A 27,990-nucleotide genomic window follows, 5' to 3' on the forward strand; every position below is an offset into this window, starting at 1 on the left:
CTCAGAAACAAATGCAGATCCAACATACTAGTCCCTCAGGAAAACATAGGGTCTAAAAGGGCCATTTTTAGTAGAATAATCACCCAAATTGAAGCTGAAAGGACCTTTTACGCTAAAGAAGCAGACTTAGAAAGGTAAGGGAACTTGGCAATATGACTCCTAATATGCTTTTTGCCCAAACAGCGGAGCTGATGAGAGATTTCTGCTTTCTGAAGATGAACGGAACACCCTGAAGTAATAACTCCTCATCTGAGCCAGCCCAGCCCCTCCACCGTAACCCCACATGCAAGACAGTTATACCCCACATTTCTCTTTGGAGATTTTTCTAACCCTTTTTCTGAAAGTTTTAAGAACAAAATATAGGGCTGCAATAGAAAGCCAACCTTCAGATGTCACATTTTACAAATAAGGATATATTTTCTTCATTATAGAAGTGATCCATAGCCCAAAAGGAATGTTTGGAAAACGTAAAGTACTAGGAAAAGAGAAAAAGATCATGGAATCTCACCACCAAAATATTAATACATTTTGGTATAGTTCCCCTAGCCTTTGTTTTTCTGTAGAAAGGTAAGTTTTTTGACTTTTTCTCTTGACAGTGACAATGGTATTTGCTGCTGTTTCACACAGCTATAAAGTAGCATCTTTATAATTTTGTGTTCTGGTTACTTTTTTCCACATTAGTTTGTAAGCAGTTTTTCATTATACTACATAAACTTCATAATCTTTTTTTAAAATAAACTTTACTTTGGAACAATTTTAGATTTACCGAAAAATTGCAAAGATATCCCAGAAAATTTCTGCATACCCTTTGCCCAGTTTCCCCAAATGCTAACATTTCATATACCACAGTACATTGGTCAAAACCAAGACATTAACATCAGTACATTACTATTATCTAAACTACAGATTTTACCACTCTTTCTCTAGTCATATCCTTTATCTGTTCCAGGAGCTAATCCAGGACACTTCATTGCATTTAGCATGACTTTTTTTTTTTTTTTTTTTTGAGACAGAGTCTTGCTCTGTCACCCGGGCTAGAGTGCAGTGGTGCGACATCAGCTCACTGCAACCTCCGCCTCCTGGGTTCAAGTGATTCTCCTGCCTCAGCCTCCTGAGTAGCTGGGATTACAGGTGCATACCACCATGCCCAGCTTATTTTTGTATTTTTAGTAGAGACAGGGTTTTGCCATGTTGGCCAGGCTGGTCTCGAACTCCTGACCTCAGGTGATCCACCTGCCTCAGTCTCAAAGTACTGGGATTACAGGCATGAGCTACCATGCTCGGCCTGACCACTTTAATGGCTTTTTTTAAAATGGCTGTGTAATATTAAGTGGCTGTACAGCAATGTTTTAAAACTATTTTTTTCTTTTTTTGAGCCAGGGTCTTACTCTGTCATCCAGACTAGAGTGCAGTGGTGCAATCATGGCTTATTGCAGCCTTGATCTCTCAGGGTCAAACAATCAGCCCACCTCAGCCTCCTGAGTAGCTGGAACTACAGGCTCTTGCTACCATGCCCAGCTAATTTTTTTTTTTTTTTTAATTTTTTTTTTTTGTGACGGAGTCTCTCTGTCACCTGGGCTGGAGTGGAATAGCGTGATTTCGGCTCACTGCAACCTCTGCCTCCCAGGTTCAAGCAATTCTCCTGCCTCAGCCTCCCGAGTAGCTAAGATTACAGCCGCCTGCCCCTACGCCCAGCTAATTTTTGTATTTTTAGTAGAGACAGGGTTTCATCAAGTTGGCCGGGCTGGTCTCGAACTTCTGACCTTGTGATTCACCCACCTCGGCCTCCCAAAGTGTTTGGATTACAGGCGTGAGCCACTATGCCTGGCCAAAAACTATTTATTATTGAACATTTAATATTTCTTTTTCACTTCTTAGCTTTTTTTCAAATACACAGATCATGGCCACAATAGCAATGGAAATAATAGAGTTTTACTATAAATATTTCACCGACAGTAAGCTTTAGCTAGTGCTAAAACATGACCAGGCACTTTGTAAAAAGGCAGCTTACCTCTATCACTCTTATGTCAGCTGTGTAACATACCAAGGCTTTGCACTTTCCGCATAGCAGTTTTTTATTTTCCTTATCAGGTACAGGTTTTGGTTTTTCTTGACTATCTCTGATTAATTTTTCATGAGTCTGTATATGCAGAATCTAATGCAAAAATAAAGACCTCAAATATAATTTGAGTATAACACATATAGAGAGAAATAGGCACAGATAGATATATACATATACATGCACATATACAATCATTCATATACAACTTCCATGAACATATGGTACCTGACTTGGTAAAATCACAGATTTTATTGGTTCTCCTAACTTAATATTAGTCAATGTTTAATTGTGGCCTCCAACTAGTCTTTCAATTTCTTCATCAAAAATGCTCACAAAAGCACTAAAGATGTCCATAGAATAGTCATATGAACCATGCTTTCTACTTTAGTGTTTTGCAAAACTTGAAAAAAAGCAAAACCTGTACCAGATATACAATATGCACTGTTTCAGGCATAATTATATCCATTTGCAGGCACAAACCCAATGAGTGATACAGCAGGCAGAAGAGGCCCTGATACGGTTTGGCTGTATCCTTACCCAAATCTCAACTTGAATTGTTTTCATCTTCCAGAATTCCCGTGCGTTATGGGACGGACCCAGGGAGAGGTAATTGAATCATGGGGGCCAGTCTTTCCTGTGCTATTCTTATGATAGTGAATAAGTCTCACGAGATCTGATGGGTTTATCAGGGGTTTCCACTTTTGCTTCTTCCTCATTTTTCTCCTGCCACTGCCATATAAGAAGTGCCTTCTGCCTCCCACCATGATTCTGAGGCCTCCCCAGCCATGTGGAACTGTAAGTCCAATTAAACCTCTTTGTTTTCCCAATCTCAGGTATGTCTTTGTCAGTGGCATAAAAACAGACTAATACAGCCCTCAACATCTAAAACCTTTTTTCTCTCTCCCCTTCAGCCACAGGGAATATTGTTGCATATGTATAGTATGATTGTATTCTAATTCAAAATCTAGTCCTTGGCTAAGAATGTGGTCCAACTTAGAACCATGGACATGATAGTATAAAACTCTTCATACCAATAAACAGATCTCAAACTGAATGGAAAAAAAAAAAAAAAAAAACAATCATAGATGCCAACACTGAGATGAGAAAGATTTTAAAGCCCCTAATAAAGATGCTTCGATGGATAATTACAAATACTTTTGAAACATAAAGAGAAAACATAAAGGTTCAACAATGAAATGGAAGACAAAGTTTAGAACTGAAAGATACAACCAAAATAAAAAGGTCAATGGATGGGCTTTCCGTGGCAGAATGGAAGGGACAAAGAAAAGAGTCAGTGTAATTTCAGAACAACAGAAATTACCCAATCTAAACAACAAAATACACTGGGGGAAAAAAAAAGCAAAGTCTCAAGGACCTGTAGGACTATAAAAAACGATGTCATGGCACTGGAGTTCTGCAAGGAGAGAAGAAAGAGCAGCGCTTAAAAAGTATTCAAATAAATAACAGCCAAATATATCCCAAATTTAACAAGCTACATCAACCAAGATTCAAGAAGCTGAACAAGCTCCAAACAGGATAAACACCTTCAAAAAACACTCTGAGACACGTTATAATTAAACTTATGAAAACTGAAGAAAAAAATCTTGAAAGCAGTCAGAGGAAAAAAAAAAAAAAAAAAGACATCTTACCCATAGCGGGCAATCAGTCTGAATAACAGGAGATTTGTCATTAGAAACAATGGAGGCTACCTGGAAGTGGCACAGTATTTTTTAAATGCTGAAAGAAAAGAACAGTCCATCCCAGAACCCTAGACTCAGCAAGATGCCACCTTCAATAAAGAAGAAATGAAGACATTCTCAGAAGAAGGAACACTGAGAATCTGTCATCAGCAGATTTACCCTAAAATATTGGCTAAAGGAAGTTTTCTAAACAGAGGAAATGATAAAAGGAACCCTGAAACATCATGAAGGAAGAAAGAACACAGATTTCCTCCATGTCTTCTATGGAAGATTCTGTCCGTCCCACTGGTTTATGGTGGCGCCTCTCTATATCAGACTATGCTTTCAAGTGTCCCAGGTGGATCCAGACAGCCTAGATGCAAATAGCGTCTCTGTCACTTAGCAGCTACGTCATTTTGGGCAAGCGCCTCGTTTCTTTACATACAAAATGGGACGATAGCATCTGCTTCATGGACTGTCAGGAGATAACATGAGCTTATGACTGCTCAGGCCTGCCCAGCACAGGGTAAATGCCCATCAGCGTTGCCTCCCTCTGGTAGGCTAGTCTTATGCTAAGAGCCATGAAAATGTTATAATGGGGTGGCTTGTAGTTTTGTATTGATAAGGCAATCTCCATTCATTAGGGATTGCCTTATCAATACAAAACTACTAGCTACCCCCATTTTAATTTTTCTAGAAATATAGCTATTTTCATCTATTTATTATTTTATATAAACTCTAGAACCATTTTATCAAATTAAAAGTATATTTATGCTTTCAATATGGTTTGTGATATGTGAATAAGCGAATTTGGGATAAATGCACGTGTTTAAAATATTGTCATTCAAGAGCATGGCATTTCTTTTATCTTAATATCTCCCAGTAAAATTTATTTGTCCTCGTTTCTGCTTCAAACTTTTCTGATTAGGCTGGTAGATGTAATGGTTAAACAGATGGGCTCTACCAACTCTGCCATGAACTAGCTGTGTGATCTACTGGCACTGAAGCTATTCAAGTCTCAGTTTCCTACCTATAAAATGACATAGGAGGCACTACTATATGGATTGCTGTAAAGCCTATTGATGTAATTAAAGCGTTTGCAGGGACTGGTGGAGAGTCAGTGTTCTACATGCATGAGCTGCAGTTATTGTCACTGTGAATGGAAATCTTCCTCCCTCTTATATCTTTTAGTTGGTTACTGATCATACATAGATAATCTGATTCCCATACCACTTAAAATTCAAATTTGCTTTATATTAAAAAAAATTTAGATTTTTTTTTTTTTTTTTTTTTGAGACAGAGTCTCACTTTGTCACCCAGGCTGGAGTACAGTGGCACAATCTCAGCTCACTGCAACCTCCGACTCCTGGGTTCAAGTGATTCTCCTGCCTCAGCCTCCCAAGTAGCTGGGATTACAGGCAGGTGCCACCACATCCAGCTAATTTTTGTATTTTTAGTAGAGATGGGGTTTCACCATGTTGGCCAGGCTGGTCTTGAACTCCTGACCTCAGGTTATCCACCCACCTCGGCCTCCCAAAGTGCTGGTATTACAGGTGTAAGCCACCACACCCGGCTTCCTTTCCCTTACCCCCGCTTTTTGAGATAGATTCCTACTACGTTGCCCTGGCTGGACTTGAACTCTTGGGCTTAAATGATCCTCTCATGTAGCTGGGACTATAGGCGTGAGCCATCATGCCCAGCTAGACCTAGAATGTTTTGATTTAAAAAACCAAATATACTGGCTGGGCACAGTAGCTCATGCCTATAATCCCAGCCTGTAATCCCGACACTTTGGGAGGCCAAGGCTGGCATATCACTTGAGTCTAGAGTTCAAGACCAGCCTGGGCGACATAGCAAAGCCCCATGTCTACTAAAAATACAAAAATTAATGATGCGTGGTGGCACACACCTGTAGTCCTAGCTACTTGGGAGGCTGAGATTGCAGTGAGCCAAGATCACACCACTGCACTCCAGCCTGGGAGACAGAGTGAGACCCTGTCTCAAAAAAATAAATAAGAAATAAATAATTTAAAAACCAAACATAATTTCCCCTTCCCCACTTCTTGCCCCATCCTACCTGAAATTATCTTCATTATTTTTGTAAAAATAAAGGGTGTTCAGGCCTCCTGTTTTTAATCCAATTTTTCACTGTTGTAAAACTGCTACATTATATCCCATTATTTCCCTTTGGACAAATTTCTAGAATTGAAATACCTGGTTATATGATACACATTTTCCTATGAGCAATTTTAATTTTATTTTTTAATTAGTTTTTTCAGATATGGTTCTAATCACTACTTAAGCAGAATAGAGGTTACCAGGAAAGAAGGTGAAAATATAACCTTGCTTTTCAGGCATCTAAGTTTTTAAAAAATTCACTTATAATGGTATTCAATTATATACTGAAATTCAATTAAATACTAATAATCTCAAATATTTTAAGTGTTACTCTAGGCAATAGGTATAAATCCTAATAAGCTAAAACTATTACAGCTATACTTAAAACTAAGTAAAAATCAATAACTGGGTAAAGAGGCTCAACCAATCATAAGTCGATGGCATACTGACCTTCACCCATACGACCTGTGGCTAAAAAAGAAGCCCAGCTCCACACGGAGGTGGAGAAAAGCAAACTATCTTAATTATGTGTAGTCATGGGTACGCATGTTAGAAGTTCCTTGTTCAAAATGAACTTTCTTTCATCCCATCTTTGTTCTCTGCTTCATGAGGAAAGAAAAGCAGCTTCCTCATTTTGATTTCAAATAAACCTTCACAACCACAACTGCCAGACCTTTCATCCTTATTCCTCCAGAATGAAACACCACCAAATCCTGAAGCGTCCACCATGGAAATCAGTTCTTGGATACCTCTGGGCTGTCTACATGTTAAGATGGCTGCAGAGTGACCAGAGAATTCTGGGGCGGGGGATGGGGAGTGCTCTAGTGACAGCAGGCCACACGCAGACAAGGGACAGTGCAGCTGGGGCGCTGGGTAAGAAAGCAGTCTCCCAGTACTGTCTGCTCCTCCGTCGCCCTTTCCTGTTCTTGCAGATTGCCCTAAAGAGCTCCAAGCTTTTGCCCTCTCTTCTGCAGAGTTCCTTCCTTCCATTAAAACCCATATATAGGGACCAGGATGCTCAAACCCAAACCCCAAACCCTTATCAAAGCACCCACAAAAGGGGGGCTCACCCCTAGAACCATAATTCCCTTTAGTTTTAAGAATATAAGATTTTCCCTACCTCGTTATACTTTTACTAAGCCTTTTTTTTTTTTTTTTTTAGACAGAGTCTCACTGTGTTGCCCAGGCTGGAGTGCAGTGGTGTGATCTCAGCTCACTGCAAGCTCCGCCTCCCTGGTTCACGCCATTCTCCTGCCTCAGCCTCCCAAGTAGCTGGGACTACAGGTGCCCACCACCGCACCTGGCTAGTTTTTTGTATTTTTACTAGAGACGGGGTTTCACCGTGGTCTCAATCTCCTGACCTCGTAGTCCACCCGCCTTGGGCTCCCAAAGTGCTGGGATTACAGGCGTGAGCCACCGCGCCCGGCCTTTACTAAGCCTTTGAAAGCAAATCCTTCCCCTTTGAACAGGGCAGCTGGGCCTGGTCATGTATTATAGGACAGGGATACCAACACAACTCAGTCCTCCCGGCTGCCAGTAACTCCCAGCTACACTGGTTATAGGGCTTCTTGTTCCCTACCATCTCTGCCTATCTATCTGTAGGTGTTAGGGGAACCCCAAATGCTATTACACAGCTTTATTCAACAGATATGTAACCCATTTCCTCCTCACCCCACTCCTTATCCTGGTGTGCTGGCTACAAAAGAATGCCTACATCTGGTCTAGCCTCTCTCTTCCTCAACAGACTTTTACTCTATTGCTTCTGTCACATGAGTCTAAGTAGCCTGTCACCTAGGAGAAGAGATAAAAATTATGCCATGGTTATTAAAACTCGTGGTTTTAAAACATGTTTTGGCAATATATTTTACAAAATGGAAAGGTGGCTCAGTGAAAAGAGAATCCCATCCCCAGTAAAACTAAGGGAGGAACTACATAATTTCCCTGCAATTCTCCTCACTGAAAATGTGGAAGACATGGTTCTAGATAACTTAATCTCCCAGCTTTAGGAAGAAAAATGTTTTTTAGATTAGTAAACACTGACAAAGTTGTGATTTGTGTCCTAAAGTGTTAATCTGCTTTCGATAACTGATTGTCAATACTTTTTGGAGCACAGAGATTATGACTTTTTAAAATTATAGACACTATGGAGTTGGTCTATTAAACTGTAAGGTTCATCTTCATGAAGTTAAACTATGTCTCACACGTCTATCCAATAACAGCTCTCATTTCTTGGGCATGTATTTTATGCCAGGCACTAAGAGATACAATGCATACATCTCATTTATCCTCATGACCACCCTGGGAATTAAATACTATTATGTCCCCCGCTTTTTACACGAGGAGATCGATTATTTAAAAGACAGAGCAACTGCCTGAGGTCACACATCTTGCAAGTGACAGAACTGGGATTTGAACCATGGATTCTAGTGTTAAAGCTCTCCCCTAGCCCTGCAGTGACCATGCTTCCAGAGATTCTGAGCCTATGTAAATCTCTGCAATGGGTCTGGAGAAAGTGTAGGTATGTGTTTCTTGACTTTCTCCAATCTGATTTCATGCTTCTGTGTTACGGAAATTACAATGGAATGAAGGTCATTACACTAAGAGGTTGATCTGAATAGGTATGCCACTCCAGGGTATATATGATTGTCCACAGCTATAAAAAGACATTCCAATACCTGCATCATGACCTAGGAGCTTTTCTCTGAGGACTCATTGGAGAGAGAGAGAGATTTAAGGAAGAGACTAAGAAGAGCTGTTGTTTTCAGTATTAGGATATAGTCCTTGAGATGAATTGTCAACTAGAGAAATGCTAGCTCAATGTGCCTTTTAGATCTGAAAACATAACTTCAGTTATTAGCACTATTAAATATAATCTAACCTAATTGACACTTAAAAACAGAATGAAGTTAATATTCGCTAAGTATAAACTTTTTGTTGTAACACTCTAAGCAATATGATAAAAGGTACCAGCCATCCTCACCTTCCCTGATAGTTATTTATAGTCAGATGCTGAAAGAATAACATAGACTTACCTTTTCCCTAAATACTGCTTCATCCCATGTCTGAAGGCGTAAAATAGAGTCATTCATCATTTTTTCTTTGTACATGTTTATTTGTTCTTTTTCAATTACACCAGCATTACTAGTCAGAAGGAAGCACTTGCTACCTCTTGCTCTTCCTCTGCCTATCAGAAAATAAATATTTTAGTTGGTGTTTTTGACTTAAAGCTCTGATATAATCTGCAAATAGGTAAACAGATAGAGGTAGTCCTAAAATTCAACTTTGGTTCACTGAATCCCACTTCCCAGGAAAGTTGAGCTGTTAAAGAGTGAACTCATGAGGCAGCACTGCTTGAACCCAGGAGTTTGAAGTTGCAGTGAGCTAGAATTACACCACTGCACTCTAACCTGGGTGACAGAGCAAGACCTATCTACATGAACCCCCAATATGACACTGTGATGGCTCTAAGATGAGCAATAAACAGGCCCTCCTTCAAGAACCTTCTAGACAATGAGGAAATAAGATCTCTTCATAACCAGCAAAACATAGGTGGAAAATTTTAAGTGTTATTACAAAGATAGATATAAAGGGTTATAGGCTTTATATATTCCAAAGAGAGATTTTTACCAGCTGGGAGGATTAGGGTCAGATGATATGGAGGCAGGGGAAGAGGTAAAATGAAGAGTAGCAGTACCTGAGCAGTTCCTTCAACAAGCAATAAATGAGGAAGTCAGGCTGGCGGAAGTGGATAATGAACAAAAGGGAAGAATGGATAATAACGTTGGAAAGAAATGGGTGCTGGATTTTGGAAACTTTAGCATCAAGTAAATTGGGGAACCACTGGCATTTCAATACAAGGAAGTGACATGATCACAGCTGTTTTTCAGGAAAAGTAATATGATAGCTGTACTTATGGAAATTGGAAGAAGAAAAGGAAAAAGGAGGGAGGACTAGTTAGGAGACTAGTCTAGTCCAGGTGGGGCAGAAGAACTGTGGAGTATCCCTTCTTCAATACAGGAGGCCCTTCAGCCCACCAGCACCACCATGAAAGGTCTACAGGTTGACTGGCAAAGCTTCAATCCAAGTTGGAATTATTCTTCCATAAATATATCAGTCAATGCCAGGCAAGTGAGCAGCATCATTGTAAGAATCAAAGTAGAGTTTATGTTAGTGAACAAAACTGTAGCCACCTCGAAGGCCAATGATACCAAAGTGCACTGTGCCATTGTTTACATACTCAACCATGGCTCAGTAAAGAGAAAGGCCAGAATGACACATACACTTACAAATCAGTCAAAACAGAATCCATGTAGGAATGGTCTCGAAGCTTCTCTTACCTCTGGTTTGGATCATTTTGATGACATTGCCCACATACTCATACAGGATGACAAGATTGCACTGTGCAATGTCAATGCCTTCATCAGCAACTGAGGTGGCAATCAGAATATTGTGATCTCCATTAACTTTGAATGCATCCAATATACACTTCTGTGCTGGGAGGGTCATTCCTGTGTCAGAGTAAGAGGGCATTATACAACTCACCAAAGAGGCAACTTCCCCCTTGAAAAAACAGTTACTAATTATGGAATGCTTATTACATGCCAAGTACTGTGATAAGTACTTTATATCCATGATCTCACAACACACCTAGGCAGTGGGGTCTGTTTCTATGGCTGTTTCAGAAGGGACATTTAGGGTGGCATCTAACGCTTAGACTCTGCCACAAAACTGAGTTCAAATCCCAGCTCTGGGGGACTTATTGGTTGTATGGCTTTAGCCATATTATCCAAGAAACACACTTGTTTGCAGAAATATCAACAGCTAATTGTAACACCTTTATATGTGTGTAAGAATTTATAGCTGACAAAACATTTTCACGTCTTCTCACCAGAGTGATATCATTATAAAGCCCTATAGGTCAACGGGTAAATGTTCCGATTCCCCTTAACAAATGAGGGCCGTGCCAGGCATGGCTCACACCTGTAGTCATAACACTTTGGGAGGCCAAGGCAGGTGAATCACTTGAGCCTAGGAGTTTGAAATCAGCCTGGTTAACACAGGGAGAACCCATCTCTACAAAAAAATTTAAGAATTAGCTGGGCATGGTGGCACACACCTGTAGTCCCAGCTACTCAGGAGGCTTAGGTAAGAGAATCACCTGAGCCAGGGAAGTTGAGGCTGCAGTGAGCCATGATGGCGCCACTACACTCCAGCCTGGGCAACAGAATGAGGCTATCTCAAAAAATAAAGACACAAATGAAGGGGCTTGAGGTTCCAGAAGTAAGGTAAGCTGACAAGCTAGCTATCAGCAGTGTTGGGCCTTGAACTTCAGTTTAAGACCCTAACAGTGTGCACTGTTGGAGTGTCGGCCTACCCATACACAAACTAAATCATTTTCTGCCACACCCACCCACAATACAGTTGTATTATGTTTCTCTATGAAAGAGGCAATGCTGTCTGCTCACCAATCCTGTTTCTTTCTCCTGCTGGGGGCACACAGCTGAATTATACTTCCCAATCTAACCTGTCACTAATGGCATGTAGACAGAGGTCATGTGTGTATCTTCCAAACCAGACCCCTAAAAATTGTCCATGTTCTTGTTATTTCTCATCAATGGATGATAAGGTCACAGTAGAGGACTTGGAGACCCCCTGTGATGACAGAGCCATAACAAGGAAAGAGCCTGGGTCCCTACAATAAGTGGAAGAGGATGGAGCAGAGCCCCCACCCCTACCTATCTATACTTGGGAGCATAAGTGAGCAGAACCCCCACCCCTACCTACCTACACCTGTGAGTGTGAGGTATAACTTTTATTTTGCCATGCCCCTGAGATCATGGGGGTTGTCTGTTAAAGCAATCAGATTACCCTGATTTACACACAGCCTGTTCCTGGCTGCAGCTACTGGACTGAAATAAACATTTGAACTATGTTGGGCCAATGCAATTCTTCCCTCTTGGAATCTGAAATTGGGATTTGGAGACAGGTAGTAAAGTAGGAAGGTGTGGGGCAGTCATGAATGGAGAAGCAGAGAGAGCAATCTGTAAAAGGAAACTATGAAGCAGATGTGCAGGATTCAGAAAATTGCCAGTCCCAGTTGCAATTGTCCACAAAGTCCGAGTGCACTTCCGGACTGTGGGTTCTATGGTAGACCCAATTATCCCTGTAGCAGCCACACCCCCTTGTGCTTAGACTAGCCTAAGTGGGTTTCTGTTAATTGGGGAAAAGAAAGCATCTTGACTAAAACAACCACATACTGCCTTCTAATATCCTATGATAGTGGAGGCTAAATTTAAATTGTCTGAATACGGTGTGAAGTTCGGATGTGATAATTACCCAGTTTGTGTGATCATGGCGGACACCCAAAATGGTGGCTCAAATAATATGCACACTTCAAACTGTGTGGATCCTAAAGACATCTACGTTTGTCTATTAGTAGAATCACCTGATCTCCACTCACTGCTCACAGGGCGGACCCACCTCAGGCAGATAGAGGAAGGTAATGTGTATTACTTTTCATTACCTAGCTGGCAGTGGACTCAGAGTTTGTGGAAAAAGATCCCTTGTGATTTTTGAATTATTTACCATTCAAAGTCATGAAAATTCAAATGCAGGCAGCTTTATTTTTAGAAAGGTGCTTAAAAATCAATCTCTAAACATTATTTTGATTTTACTTTTGAGCTTGCTTTATCCAGAATACTTTTTTTAAAGATACATGCTTTCGGTTATTTTTGAATCCATGTATTCTCAGTAAAACCAAAACCAAACAAATGATGAACATTGTGGACCATTACATAAAAGTTCTGGATGTGAATAATAGCTAACATTTAACATATATTGAGCACTCACCATATGCCAGGCATTGTTCTAAACCAGGAGTTGGCAAACTTTTTCCATAAAGGGCTAGATATATAGTAAATACTTTAGGCTTTGCGGGCCATGCTGTCTCAGCTACTCAACACTGCCATTATAGTGTGAAAGCAGACACAGACAACACATACATGAATGGTCATGACTGTGTTCCCCCCAAAGATTATTTTATAGACAATGAAATGTGAATTGCACAAGCCTTTCACATGTCATAAAATATTCCTTTTCAAACAAAAATCATTCTTAGCTTAAGAGTCATTCATAAGCAGGCAGTGAGCCAGATTTTGCTAATGACATTAACCCTCTCAGCTAGGTACTCTTATTTTTCCATTTGACAGATGAAGAAAGTAAGTCATGAAGATGTTACATAACCTGCTTCTTCACAAAACAGGAAATTAAGAAATGGAAATTTGGAAATATACAAATTTAGCAAACTGAACTTTTGCTTATTTACATGCAGCTTTTTGTAAAAAAGCTGTTCACAATTCTTCTAGCTTAACTGTGCAAGGAAGAGGATCAGACCAGAAACAAATTCAGCTAAAATTGTCTTAATTACCTGGTAAATCAAGTTTAACCCATTCGATAAAAGCTATGGAGTTCACACTGATAAACTGAGTCAAGAAAATACTTCAGTGTTCTCCACCTCACAGTTAACAGAATTTATAAAAGCTCCAACTGGCTAGGCACGGTGTTTCACACCTGTAATCCCAGCATTTTGGGAGGCGAAGGTGGCAGATTACTTGAGGCCAGGAGTTCAAGACCAGCCTGGCCGACATGGTGAAATCCTTTCCCTACTAAAAATACAAAAATTAGCTGGCCATGGCGGCATGCACCTGTAATCCCAGCTACTTGGGAGGCCGAGGCATGAGAATCGCTTGAAACTGGAAGGTTGCAGTGAGCTGAGTTTGTGCCACTGCACTCTAGCCTGGAAAACAGAGCAAGACTCTGTCTCAAAAATAAAATAAATAAAAGTTCCAATTTTTTCCTAATGTATTTCCAGCCCAAATCTTGAGATATATTTTTTTTACAGCCAAAACAATTTATTTTTACCATCATCTACTAAACAATGAGCATCTCTGGAACAAACATCATATGTGATTAATTTCTTAATTTATTCATCTATTCACTCAAACATTTATTCAGTAATTATGGCTTGTCAGATAAAAATAATGATTAAAAGGTCCATTTTTATCCACAAGGAGCTCATATTTTGTGGAAGAAAAATGTAAATAGGAAGCTATAATTGAGTGTGATGAGCACAGAAAGGATGCTATAGGAATGTGGAAGGAGATCTCTACCAGATTTTGGAGGTTGGGGAAGGCTACATGCGAGAAGCACAATGTCTGGCACAGCATAAGTTATAAATAAATGTTGTTGAATGAATGGATGAATAAATGAACAAACCAATAAGAAAATATTTCCTGAGTGTCTATGTGTGGAGAAACAACAAAGTTTGAAAATCAAGTAGGACTCATGTTGGAGTCAGATCGCAGAGAACTTTGAATCCCAACCACAAGAATATGGTGTTAGACTTCATTTGGTGAGCCACCTTTTTTTTTTTTTTTTTTTTTTTTTGAGACAGAGTCTCTCTCTGTGGCCCAGGCTGGAGTGCAGTGGCGCGATCTCGGCTCGCTGCAAGCTCTGCCTCCTGGGTTCATGCCATTCTCCTGCCTCAGCCTCCCAAGTAGCTGGGACTACAGGTGCCCACCACCAGCCCCAGCTAATTTTTTTTTATTTTTTTTAGTAGAGACAGGGTTTCACTGTGTTAGCCAGGATGGTCTTGATATCCTGACCTCGTGATCTGCCCGCCTCAGCCTCCCAAAAGTGCTGGGATTACAGGTGTGAGCCACCGTGCCTGGCCTGGTGAGCCACTTTTTAAGACCCGAATCTACTTTTCATATTTGTGATATTTAAAAATCACATGAAGGGAAAGTGCGAGGGTGATAACTGGGGACTGACAGGGTGGGCATGGGAGGGTGCTTATTATAAACAACACTAAATAGGAAGACTTGTCAGCGCCAGTCACTGAGGGGTGGGGGGCACAGCTGTGAGGTGGTCAGGATGAGGGCAGGCCACCTAGGATCCTCCCAGATAATAACATAGGCAGCCTTTTATCATTTGATCACTCTAGCTGGATTTCAGAATTGTCTGCTTGGACTTTTTAAAATTGTAAAATACATAATACACACGAAAGCTATGCATATCTACTGCTTAAAGAATAACAATAAAACAGAAACAGAACATTTCTATTTCCAGTTAATCTTAATCTATTGGTTGAAAATTTGAGCAGGATAATAATGCACTCAAGCATGACTTAAAAAACATCCCTGGCTTTGTCTGTAGGACATATAAGAGGAGGCAATGTCTACAAGGAAAGAGACTGGAGTGGTTTTTGGCATTTGAGCATTGTGATGGCTTTTTGATGCATTAACTTGGCTAGGCCAAACAACAGTTCCCAGGAATTCATCTAGCTACAGCTCTGAAGAGATTTTACGGATGTGATTCAAGTCCCTAATCAGTTGACTTTAAGTCAAATAGAAAGAGAGTTCATTCTAGCTGGGCCTGGCCTAATCAGGTGAGCCTTTTAAAAGACAGCTTAGGCCTTCTCCGAGCTCAGAGACTCCAGACAGCTCATGCCTGTGGGGTTCCAGTCTGTTCCTGATAGTCCCTTCCTGACTACCTGCCCTACACACTTCAGACTTGCTTTGCCAGCCCAATTGTGTAAAATAATTCCTTGCAAGAAATCTCTGTATGTGTGCATATGGGAAACACATGCCTCTCATATATATGTATAATCACCTACTGCTCCTGCTTCTCTGGTTAAACCTTGACTGATACAAACATTAAAACAGAATTTAAAATATATATTAAATATATATTAAAATTTATATTTATTAAATATTCAATATTTAATATTGAAATATATTAAAACAGAATTTGAAATACACACACACACACACACACACATATTCTTAAATGCATAATCCCTAAATCTAATTCATATATATAAATACCTGTGTTCTGATTTGTTTTGCCACGTCCAGTCAATATGCCAGGTTTTAGAAAACTGAGTTTAGGATTTCCTTCAATCCAATTTTTTAAAGCCTGAAAATGAAAAGCAATTATCAGTTGGACACTCCTTATAAATCATCTGTACTAATTCAATAATGAAATACATGCAAAAAGAAAAAAATTTAAAGTTAGTATATGTACAGTTTTCAGACTGACAAACCTGAGGAAAAAAGCATTTTGGAATTGAACTCTTTGTAATAATTAACTAAAATGGCATAGATCTCTGTGACCTGATATGGTTTAATCTCTAAGACTTTTTTTTTTTTTTTTTTTTTTTTGAGATGGAATCTTGGTCTATCGCCTGGGCTCAAGTGAACTCCTGGGCTCAAGTGACTCTCTTGCCTCGGCCTCCCAAAATGCTGGGATTATAAGTGTGAGCCACTGTGTCCAGTACTTAAAAACTTTTGAAATTCCAATGGTTTGTTGCTAGTATGTAGAAATACAGTTGAATTATGTATATTGATCTCATGTCCTGCAATCACGCTAAACTCACTTATTCTACATACCCACTATTTTGAACTTTTGTTTTTTCTCTTAAAAATGTCTTAGAGATGGCCAGGTGCGGTAGCTCATGCCTGTAATCCCAGCACTTTGGGAGGCTGAGGTGGGTGGATCATGAGGTCAGGAATTCAAGACCAACCTGGGCAACATGGCAAAAGCCTGTCTCTACTAAAAATACAAAAATTAGCTGGGCATGGTGGCACACGCCTATGGTCTCAGCTACTCAGGAAGCTGAGGCAAGAGAATCACTTGAACCCGGGAGGTGTAGGTTGCAGTGAGCCGAGGTTGTGCCACTGCACTCCAACCTGGGTGACAGAGCGAGACTCCATCTCAAAATTAAATAAATAAATAAAAATAAAAATTAGCTGGGTATGGTGGTATACACCTGCAGTCCCAGCTACTGGGGAGGCTGAGATGGGAGAACCACCTAAGCCAGAGAAGTTGAGGCTACAGTGAGCTGTGATCACACTAGTGTACTCCAGCCTGGGCAATGAGAGTGAGACCCTGTCTCAAAAAAAAAAAAAAAAGTTTTTAAAGTACCATTTAAAATAGCATCAAAAAATTAATACCTAGGTATAAGGCTAACAAAATATGTGCAGAATCTGCTGAAAATGACAAAACACTAATAAAAGAAACCAAAGAACATCTGGTTAGTCTACCTTTAAGGTAGCCCTCAATGATCTCCACCTTCTGTATTCAGATCCTTGTGTAATCCCCTTCCCTGAGTGTGAAGGGGACTTACTGACTTGCTTCTAATGAATAAAATACAACAGATGCAATGTGGCATCATTTCCAAGATGAAGTTATGACTGTGGCTTCCAAATTAGATACCCTCTATCTCAATCTCTGGGATCACTCTCTCTAGGGGAAGCCATCTGCTGGTCTGTGAGGTGGACCTGTGGAGAGGCCCACATGAGTGAACTCAGAGGCTCTTCAGCCAACAGCCATATGAGAGGAGTTTGGAAGTTAACCTCCCCCAGTCAAGCCTTGAGTCAAGCCATGGCCAGCACCTTCACTACAGCCTCATGAGAGATCTTCAGCCAGAAACACCCAGTTAAATTGTTTCCAGATTCATGGCTCATAGATATTGTAAGGTAATAGATGTTTCTTGTTTCCAGACACTCAGTTTTGGGGTAACTGTTCCTCAGCATTATATAACTAATATGGAAGCCATATAAAGAAAGAGATATACTATGGTCATGGATTAGAACACTCAATATTGTCAAGATGTCATTTCTCCCCCAATTTTATCTTTATGTATTTTAAAAAATATTTTATTTTTTCAAGACCAAGTCTCACTCTGTCACCCGGGCTGGAGTGCAGTGGTGCAATTTCAGCTCACCACAGCCTTCGCCTCCCAGGTTCAAGTGATTCTGCTGCCTCAGTCTCCCAGGTATCTATGATTACAGGGGCAAGCCACCACGCTAGGCTAATTTTTGTATTTTTAGTAGAGACAGGGTTTCACCATGTTGGCCAGGCTGATGTCAAACTCCTGACTTAAGTGATCCGCCCGCCTCAGCCTCCCAAAGTGGTGGGATTAGAGGTGTAAGCCACCATGCCCAGCCTCAATTTTATGTTCAGATTCAATAAAATCCCAGCAGACTTTTTCATAGATGTGGACAAGTTGCCTCAAAAATGTATATAGAAAGGCAAAGGAACATAGCTAAAAACAACCTTTAAAAAAAAAATTGGAGGACTCACATCACCCCATTTCAAGACTTACTATCAAGCTACAGTAATCAAGACAGCGTGGAATGGGTGAAGAGGTATATGTATGGATCAATAAACAAAATAGAGAATCCAGAAACAGATCCATGCAAATATAGTCAACTGATGTTTTCAGAAGTTACAAAGGCAATTCAATGAAGAAAGGATAGTCTTGTCAACATACAGAACTGGAACAACTGAATGTCCACATACAAAAAGAAAAAAAAAAAAAGCATCTCAACCAATACCTCATGCCTTATATAAAATTAATTTAAAATTGACTGCAGACCTAAATGTAAAATGTAAAGCTGTAACACTTCCAGATGACGACATAGTGAAAATCTTTGTGACCTTAGGTAAGCAAAGGATTTTTAGAGATAATACCACCATAGGCAAAAACCCATAAAAGAAAAAACTGATATACTGAACTTTGTCAAAACTCAAAACTTTCAATCTGCAAAAGATACTGTCAAGAGAATAAGCAGACAAGCCACAGACCAGAAGAAAATATTTGCAAATCACATTTCTGACAGAGGACTTTTTTGTCAGACTATAGAAAGAATTCTCAAAAACTCAATCAGATGATAAACCAATCTTTTCAAACCAGAAGATCTGAACAGACACCTCACCAAGGCAGATACAGATGGCTAATAAGCAGAAGAAAGATGTTCAGCCATATTACTCATTAGTGAAATGCAAATTAAAACTGTAGTGAGGTATCATTACCTACCCATAAAATGACTAAAATTTAAAAAGTAAAGAAAGGAAGAAATGCTTGCTCTACAAGTATCAATACTTATAATTAGAGTGATTAACATAGTGACAGCACAAAGCCAGGTTCCAAAACTTTGGGAGGCCAACGTGGGAGGATTATGTGAGGCCAGGAATTCAAGACCAGTCTAGGCAACATAGCAAGACCCCATCCCTACAAAAATGAATAAATAAATTAGCTGGGCATGGTGGCACATGACTATAGTCCCAGGCATGGTGGGAGAGGGGGCTGAGGTGGGAGAATCGCTTGAGTTTGAGAGGTTAAGGGTGCAGAGAGCCATAATTGTGCCATTGCATTCCAGCCTAGGTGACAGAGTGAGACCGTCTCTAAGTGAAACAAACAAACAAACAAAAAACACAGTGAGGAGTATTAGTGTAAGGATAAACATATATTCAGAACAGAATAGAGAACCCCAAAACAGACCCACACATACACATATATGGTTTCCTGACCATAGAGAGAAAATAGCTTTTTTTTTTTCTTTGACACAGGTTCTACTTCTGTTGCTCGGGCTGGAGTGTGGGAGTACACTGTCATGATCACTGCAGCCTCAAGCAATTCTCGAACCTTAGCCTCCTAAGTAACTGGAACTACAGGTGCACACCACCAGCTAATTTTTCTTTTTTAAGAGATGAGGTCTCACTATGTTGCCCAGGCTGGTCTTGAACTCTTGGCCCAAGCAATTCTCCTGCCTCAACTTCTCAGACTTCTGGGATTACAGGCATGAGCCACTATACCCAGCCCAATCTTTTCAATGAACAGTGCTGAGTCCATTTGTTATCTACAAGGAGAAAAAAAGCTTACATCCACAAGTGCTCTGGTTTTCACAAAGAGAATTGTGATTGTCTCTGGGTTTAAGTGGTACTCTTCTTGTAAGATGAAGCAGAGGTCTTCAAGTTTAGGGTTCTCATTGCTGGGATCCCTGGAAACACTTTCTAGTTCCTGCAGCTTTTCTGCAAATGGGAAACATTTTATAAATGGCTAATAAATTCTAAAAATTTAGAACACACTGTGACCTTTAGCTATCGTTCAAACAGTTAATCTCTACATCTTTGACCAGAATGTTTTGAGTAATAACTACTGATTTAAGTTGGTACAACCTTTTAAGAGGTAATTTGGCAATATCTATGAAAACATAATACACACACATCCTTCGATCCAATAATTCTACATCTAAGAAGTTTGAGACACAGTTATATTTAGAAAATTATGGAAGAGGTCTCCAAGGATTTCACTGTACCACTGTTTAAGGTATAAAAGAAAAACAGAAAACCTAAGTGCCCAACAATAGGAAAACAGTTCAATAGATCATGGGCTATGCATCTAATATTAATAAAATGTGGCTGTGAAAATTAATAAGGGAGTTATGTACATGATATATATGATACCAAAATATTTTAAGGTTAAAAAAAAATCAAGGTAAGGACACTATGTTCAGTATGGTACCATCTTTAAAAATATAGTTAGGCTGGGTGGGGTGGCTCACACCTGTAATTGCAGCACTTTGGGAGGTTGAGATGGGTGGATCAGCCTCAGGGGTTCAAGACTAGACTGGTCAACATGGTGAAACCCCGTCTCTACTTAAAATACAAAAACTAGCTGGGCATGCTGGCGGGCGCCTATAATCCCAGCTCCTCAGGAGGATAAAGCAGGAGAAACACTTGAACCTGGGAAGCAGGGGTTACAGTGAGCCAAGATCTCACCACTGCATTCCAGCCTGGGAAAGAGAATGATACTGTCTCAAAAAAAAGAAAAAAGAAAAAAAAATACATATAGTTATAAAACAGGGGTGTGTTATAGCCAGATCATACCAGACTATGGGACTATGGGAATCAATTGTGGTTTCTCTTTTATTGTTTTTGTTTGTTTGTTTGTTTTTCTTGAGATGGAGTCTCCTGTCACTCGGGCTGGAGTGCAGTGGCACGACTTGGCTCACTGCAACCTCTGCCTTCTGAGTTCAAGCGATTCTCCGGCCTCAGCCTCTCAAGTAACTGCGATTACAGGTATGTGCCACCACATCTGGCTAATATTTTGTATTTTTAGTAAAGATGGGGTTTCACCATGTTGGTCAGGCTGGTCTTGAACTCCTGACCTCAGATGGCCCACCCATCTCAGCCTCCCAAAGTGCTGGCACTACAGGTGTGAGCCACTATGCCTGGCCAATTGTTAAATTTTATTACTTTTTTCAATTATCTATGCTTTTGAGGTTAATTACATCTATTGTATCTCTACGGTAGAAATACTATAGAATGATGTGCTGCTCATCTCTTTTTAACACTAGTTCAATGACATCTTGTTGGTAGCCTGGAATTCACTACAGTGGAAGCAGTTATACCATGGAAATCAAGAAAACACAAAAAATCAGTGCTTGATTGATCAATTGAGACAAGGACTCAGTCTATCACCCAAGCTGGGGTCCAGTGGTGCAATCTCAGCTCACTGCAACCTCTGCCTTCCAGGCTCAGGTGATCCTCCCACCTCAGCCTCCCAAGTAGCTGGGACCACAGGAGCATACCACCATGCTCAGCTAATTTTTGTATTTTTTGTAGAGATGGGGTTTCGCCATTCTGCCCAGACTGATCTCCAGCTCCTGGGCTCAAGTAATCCACCCACCTTAGCCTCCCAAAGTGCCACGGTGACAAATGTGAGCCACCATGTCATGCTTAATTTATGTTGAGAGTTTAGACTTATGAACATGATCAAAAAATGATAATACAGATTAAATTTAGCAATTACATTGTGAATAGCACAAAATATTGAGAAACAGTCTCCCGGTTTTTGAAAAACTATTATACAATTCAGCAAAAAATTGCTTGCATCATTGGCAAACGAGTGAAGTTCCAACATACACCTTTGTTGTTTCATTTTCATCTTCTAACATTAACGAAACTATATACTTCTTTGTCATTGCAACCCTTGGTTGGCCATGGATACAAAAAGTCTGCAAAAACCACCAAAAGCATTCTATGAGAATTAATTGGCTATGTGGATTTTATAATAAAGAATAGTCTATTTTTATTATTATTTATAAATTGTGGGTTGCACACCTCCTCTATATATAAAATAAGCTTATGTACATATATATGCATACATTTTTTTCTCTAGTGGGTTGTTAAATATTTACCAGCAAAGCACTGGTTACACGTATGTACCAGTAAGTATATACAGTAAGTATTTACCAGTACGTAAGTACTTAGGTATAGGCCAAAAAACCCCAAATTATCAGTAATTACCTTTGGGAAAAGAATTCAAAACAGGGAGAAGCAGCTTTTTTTTGTTGTTTAATATCTATTTTTTAATCATATGCAGCGGTGAGATTATGTGCCCTTTTGGTTTCCTCTTGATGTAAAAATATATATAGGCCAGGCGCAGTGGCTCATGCCTGTAATTCCAGCATTTTGGGAGGCAGAGGCGGGTGGATCACTTGAGGTCAGGAGTTCGAGACCAATCTGGCCAAGATGGCAAAACTCCATCTCTACTAAAAATACAAAAATTAGCTGGGTGTGGTGGCACACACCTATATTCCTGGCTACTCGGGAGGCTGAGACATGAGAATTGCCTGAGTCCAGGAGGCAGAGGTTGCAGTGAGCCATGATTGAGCCACTGTACTTGACCCTGGGCAACAGAGCAAGACTCCATCTCAAAAAAAAAAAAAAGTATATATAAATTATAGTCTTTTTAATATCATTAAAATACTTTTTCATATTTTTTAAACCTTTATAAAATTACTAAAAAAGAACGTTAAACAAAAAGAATGCTACTGTCTGTGAACCGTATGGGAAACACCCTTTGCAAATCCTGTTTTTCCTTCTTCTAAATAGGGAATGGTATAAGAAACAGACTCTTCCCATAGGTACTAGATTTCATTGAACCTAAATAGTCCTACCATCTCCATCTTCCTACATCCAGGACAACTCCCTAAGCATCCCCAAGTGTATGTATATTAAATACAATACATGTTTGTTTTGCCATTCCAGTCACCAAGAATGCTACTGTGGCTTCCTCCTCTGAAAACACCACCCACCTTCAAATCTCTGAGTAAGATCTTGCTCAGTCTCATCGAATCCTGCTGCTCGGACATTGCTGAAGAAGTCTTTCAGGTAATCCAAAGCATCTTTCATTCGTGCATGCTCACTGATAATGAGGGCATCATTATATTTCTGTTGAAAGTAAAAACTGTCTCAATATGCTTCCAATGTCAACACATTCACTGTACTCAAGTTCAATTCATTGTATTTAAAGAATTAGTTTTAAGAAAACTTTTCTTTTCAAATCTATTCCAGCTTAGCTTTTTAAAAATGAATGGCCTCTAACAGTTCTGTAACAAAATCTTTGAACCAATAGTGTTTAAAAAAAATCTCAATTAGCTAGTAACATTAATTATCATCACTTTGGATTATTGAATTTTACCTTAGAAAAGAAAAACTACATGAAAAACACATATCAAAATTAAAAAACAATAATGAAAGTAAATCAACTTCTACATCAACCTGCCTCATAATTCTGACATTTCACTTAATTTCTATTTACATCTGAAGCCATCACTACATTCTCATTGCATCTTCCAAAGTGATGGCCCTGACCACCTCCATCAAATGTTCAACTAAGCTAACTGAAATTCTACAAATGCATGCTAATTGAATGCATTTGAATGTATTTTCAATGGCTGGATAAGCAGAGGTGATAGCTGTTGCTGTAGTTCCTTAACTTCTTGGTTAGCCAGAAAACCTGGATTTTTGAGCATGGAGAGTCACCAAAGGTGAAGAAATGTGTGCTTCAAGACATGGCAACAGAACTTTCCACTTGCTGAGCTTTAAAGATGGCTGTCACTGAACTGGTCTTGTATCTGGAATAATGTTCTCTCATCATCACCCAATTTTTTCCAACCATGTCAGTTAATTCTAGAGGCAAGGCATAGAATCTGAGCCTTTATTTCAGTCCTGTTGCCTGCAGTGTGAAATTTCAGAAAGTAAACTGAGATGCTGCTGAATGGGAAAACTTTTGGAGTTTGCTTCATAAGAACTTTCTGGAAAGGTTCCTAAGCAAGCTCTTGAGACAGGATAAGAAGTTGTTATCTTGGCTTCCAGGGTGCCACTCCCAGTAGGTGCTGCGACCAGAATATGACTCTTAAAAGGAGGAACATACCCGCAAATGTGAAGTGTATAAAAACAGGGCTTTACAAATCCTGCTCTCTTCATCTTTGTCTGGCATCTGGAACACCATGCATGCCTTCTGAACTGTAACAATCCATTGTTCATATTTCTGTGTTCCAAATTCCCTATTTTGAATTTGAGAAAAGCTTTCTGTAAAAAACAAAAAAAGTTTGTCACTCTGTCATATGGTCAGTTAGGTTATAAACAGGCCTCACCCTTTCATTTTCTTTTTTTTTTTTTTCTCTTGAGGCAGAGCCTCACTCTGATGCCCAGGCTGTAGTACAGTGGTGCGATCTTGGCTCACCGCAACCTCCGCTTCCCGGATTCAAGCGATTCTCCTGCCTCAGCCTGCTAAGCAGCTGAGACTACAGGCGTGCTCCACCAAGCCTGGCTAATTTTTATATTTTTAGTAGAGACAGGGTTTCACCATGTTGTCAGGCTGCTTTTGAACTCCTGACCTCAGGTGATCTGCCTGCCTTGGTCTCCCAAAGTGCTGGGATTACAGGCGTGAGCCACTGTACCCGGCCTAATTTTCTTTCTTACTCTCTGCAAACAGGGTATTCCTCCATGAAATAGTCTTAAGTAGTCTAGTTAAAACTATTTAACTGGATTCAGACTGGTGAAAAGGTGGAGGCAGGGTACCTGAGGTGGGAAGAGTAAGAAAATAGAAACTCATGTGACTCCATTACCATCTCTCCACCCTTCTGCTCCTTCCCCCATTCAGACCACATCACTGTGCTGCTAGGTAATATGACAACCTCCAAACTGTTCTCCCTACCTCTTGCCTTGTTCCCTCCCTTGAGTTTTAAGCAGTGTCTCTGTGTGTGTGTGTGTGTGTGTTCGATTGTTTCTTGAGTACTATGTACCAAGAATCAAAGTACCTTACATTCATAATTTTATATGATTTTCGCAACCCATGAGATACGTATTACATTTCACATATTGGGAAACTGAAGTTCAGAAAAGCCAAGTAGTAAGTAATTTACCTGGAGTCATACAGCAAGTACGTGGACAAAGGGCAGGAATTCAAACCCACATGTGTCACATGCCCAAGCTCTACTGGCTCTATGAGATGACAACCAAAGCAGCCCAGAAATAAAACAGTAGACATGAAAAACCCAACTTTGCCTTTAAAAATGACAAAGTAAAAATAACAGGTCTCAAGAGCTTCATCAGAGGAGGATATATAAAAGCAGGAGATTGGCCAGCCGCGGTGGCTCATGCCTGTAATCCCAGCACTTTGGGAGCCCCAGGCGGATGGATCACGAGGTCAACAGATCGAGACCATCCTGGCCAACATGGTAAAACCCTGTTTCTACTAAAAATACAAAAATTAGCTGGGGGTGGTGGTGCGCACCTGTAGTCCCACCTACTTGGGAGACTGAGGCAGAAGAATCGCTTGAACCCAGGAGGCGGAGGTTGCAGTGAACCGAGATTACATCACTGTACTCCAGCCTGGCAACAGAGTGAGACTCTTAAAAACAAAAAAAATCAAGGAAGAGATTGAGGACTCAGTACACTCTATATTCTGCTTTGCTGTGGACTTGGGCTCCAAAGCAGCATTCTCAGGGCCAAGCACAGAATCGGCCCTCAAAAGACACTGATCACAGATGCATCTGTCTGTGTGCATCTCCTAGGATAAGCCTCAGTGGCTTGGTTTACAGCTGGAGCGTCTGCTGTGGTCCAGGCTCTGTGCAGGGTGCTGGGAATAAAAAGATGAGGAGACTATGGCTGTGTTCTCAAGCGGCTGAGTCTGTGAGTTACTCTGGTATCAGTTCGCCAGGGCTCCTCGTGAAGAGCGCAGTACAACAAAAGTCACAGGCAAGAGCTATATTTCTGGGTTAAATTCTTCCCCTCACTCATTTTCAATAATAGGAACAAAGGAGGCTACCCAAACAAGTAGTATTGACATTCTTCTTTCCAAGTTGCAGCTACAACGAGGCAGCCAGCAGTAAAGATGATGAGCCAACGGGTACTGATTGAACCTGGGTAGGTATAAAAATAGCCTAAGCAATTTAGAAATAAGCAGCTAACTGTATTCGGACCGGCAAAAAGGCAGGGTATCTGAGGTGGGAGGAGTAAGAAAACAGAAACTCACGTCACCATCTCTCCATCCTTTGCTGCTTCCTCAATTCAAACCACATCATTGTGCTGCTGGATAATATGACAACCTCCAAACTGGTCTCCCTTCCTCTTGCCTTGTTCCCTCTACCCCATTCTCTACCCAGTGGTTAGAGGGAGTTTGCAAAATTGCAGATGAGAAACCATTCCACCCCACTGCTTAAAAGCTTTTAGTGGGTTCCTGCAGCCAAAATCCTGCTCCAGTTCACAGGTTCCTCCCCATGTTCTGGCCTCTGCTTGCTTTTGCATCTCATTTCTGGCCACTCTCCTTTCAGCATTCTACAGGACTAATGGAAGTCCCCATACTCTTTCTAGTGTCCTGGCCTTTGCATATGCTATTCCCTGTGCCTGAAACACACCTTATTATCCCTACCACACCAACTGCTTTAGTATTATTATTACTTATCTAATTTTGGCCTTACCATCAGACTAGAAATGCCCTGAGGCCCGGGGCTGTGTCTTTGGGTTCATGCTGTATTCCCATCACCTAGCACATTCCTTAGCACTAAATGAATGATCATATGCATGAACACATTCAGGAAATTGCTAAATCAAAAGGATTCAGGTAGGGAAGCAGTAGAACATTGGAAAGATAAGTAGAACCTGGTTGTTCAGGCAGAGCTCAGACTGCAGGTTAGAGGCGTGACGATTATCCTGTAGGCAGAGGGTTTTTAAGCAGGACAGGGACATGATAAAATGTATTCATGAAGACTAACTAGTTCATGAGGGGTTGAATGGAAGAGAGAGCGGAGGTGGGCAAAATCAGCTAGAAGGCTGTTAGAACAGTTATAATAGCAATTGTGAAAGAAAAGGGGAGAGAAAAGCAAAATACGTGTGAGAGGAAAGACTCCATGAGGTGTCTTACAGACGTCACATTTAACATCTCAAACTCAAAACTCACCTTGTACCTGCCAATGCTTCTAGTCCTGGTACCAGGACCACCCACTGGCATTCATACAGGGGCCTAAGCCAGACGCCTGGGGGGGAATCAGCCCCTCCCTCCCCTTTCTCATCCCCACCCGAATCCGGTTAGCCATTCAGTCATAACACTCAAGTTAGAAGCATCTCACATGTGTCTCCTTCCTTCTCCAGTCCATCTCCACTGCCTCTCTTTGGTCCTTCTCATTCACTGGTATCTTTATTACATCACTAATCAGTTTTAAATCTTCACTTTTTTCCCCATTGTTTTTAGGATAAAATTCAAATCCAGGCCCTTCACTGTCTTCCCCTGGCCCGTCTCTAGTCGCACTCCTTTAGTGCTGGGAAATGTGCGAGGTGACTGCCTCTAGGTATAAATCTGAGCCAGCAGAGGAATGGGGGTTTCATTCAGGTAAACAGGAAAGTCAGGAGGGAAAGCTGATTTAGAAGGTAGAGAAAGCAATGAACTGACTTAAGTATGATTATTTTTCAGGTGCGTGTGTCTGGATGAACTTATTTTGGATTTAAAAAGGAAAAAAAGAAAGAATAAAGGAAGACATATAAGGCTCCCAAATAACCTATAATCAAGAAGACAATCTCTGGATATGCTCTTGACATTGTCTGAACTAAGGAGAATGCAAAAAGACCACAGTGAACAATAAATGGCTATTCCCAAGTAGACAGAACACAAAATATGAGATTTATCTCACCGAGGTCTTTGCAGATTCTCTTCGCCAGACTCTCTGTGTCCCTCATCAGCTGAGCTATGATGCATTTAAATTTGTCACTAACCCGTGATTCCACTTTCCTGAAAACTAGAGACATAAAAAAAAAGAAAAAAGAGTGAGTATATTTTCAGGAAGGACAGACTGTAGTTCAAAGTAGATATCTCTAAAACCTTTTTCTGCCTTTGATACTTCCTCTGAAAAACCTAAGGTTCCAGGCTCACTGGCAGGTGGTCCAGATGATATAACAAATGCTCAAAATGCAATGGCTCCCTGTTGCTTCTTGTACTGA

At 40.4% G+C, this 27,990-nt stretch overlaps 1 protein-coding gene and 1 long non-coding RNA gene across 2 annotated transcripts in view; one reads left to right on the forward strand and one right to left on the reverse strand.

Moving 5' to 3' along the window:
• RIGI (RNA sensor RIG-I) overlaps positions 1 to 27,990 on the reverse strand; it is a 71,138-nt gene that overhangs the window by 1,096 nt on the left and 42,052 nt on the right. Inside the window, exons 10-17 of the mRNA XM_007969032.3 lie at positions 27,684 to 27,788; positions 23,927 to 24,084; positions 22,806 to 22,941; positions 19,586 to 19,734; positions 15,744 to 15,834; positions 10,197 to 10,367; positions 8,892 to 9,043; positions 2,012 to 2,155 (exon numbers count right to left, since the gene is read on the reverse strand). Of these exons, the coding sequence (XP_007967223.3) occupies positions 2,012 to 2,155; positions 8,892 to 9,043; positions 10,197 to 10,367; positions 15,744 to 15,834; positions 19,586 to 19,734; positions 22,806 to 22,941; positions 23,927 to 24,084; positions 27,684 to 27,788 (1,106 nt within the window). The remainder of the gene's footprint in view (positions 1 to 2,011; positions 2,156 to 8,891; positions 9,044 to 10,196; positions 10,368 to 15,743; positions 15,835 to 19,585; positions 19,735 to 22,805; positions 22,942 to 23,926; positions 24,085 to 27,683; positions 27,789 to 27,990) is intronic.
• Positions 16,062 to 27,690, forward strand: LOC140712957 (uncharacterized). Its single transcript, XR_012094823.1, has 5 exons — positions 16,062 to 17,396; positions 20,667 to 20,784; positions 22,759 to 22,881; positions 25,860 to 25,923; positions 27,467 to 27,690. It is a non-coding gene; the product is annotated as an uncharacterized lncRNA (long non-coding RNA).

The sequence above is a fragment of the Chlorocebus sabaeus genome, chromosome 12 (genome assembly GCF_047675955.1).
Source record: "Chlorocebus sabaeus isolate Y175 chromosome 12, mChlSab1.0.hap1, whole genome shotgun sequence".
NCBI classification, from domain to species: Eukaryota; Metazoa; Chordata; class Mammalia; order Primates; family Cercopithecidae; genus Chlorocebus; species Chlorocebus sabaeus.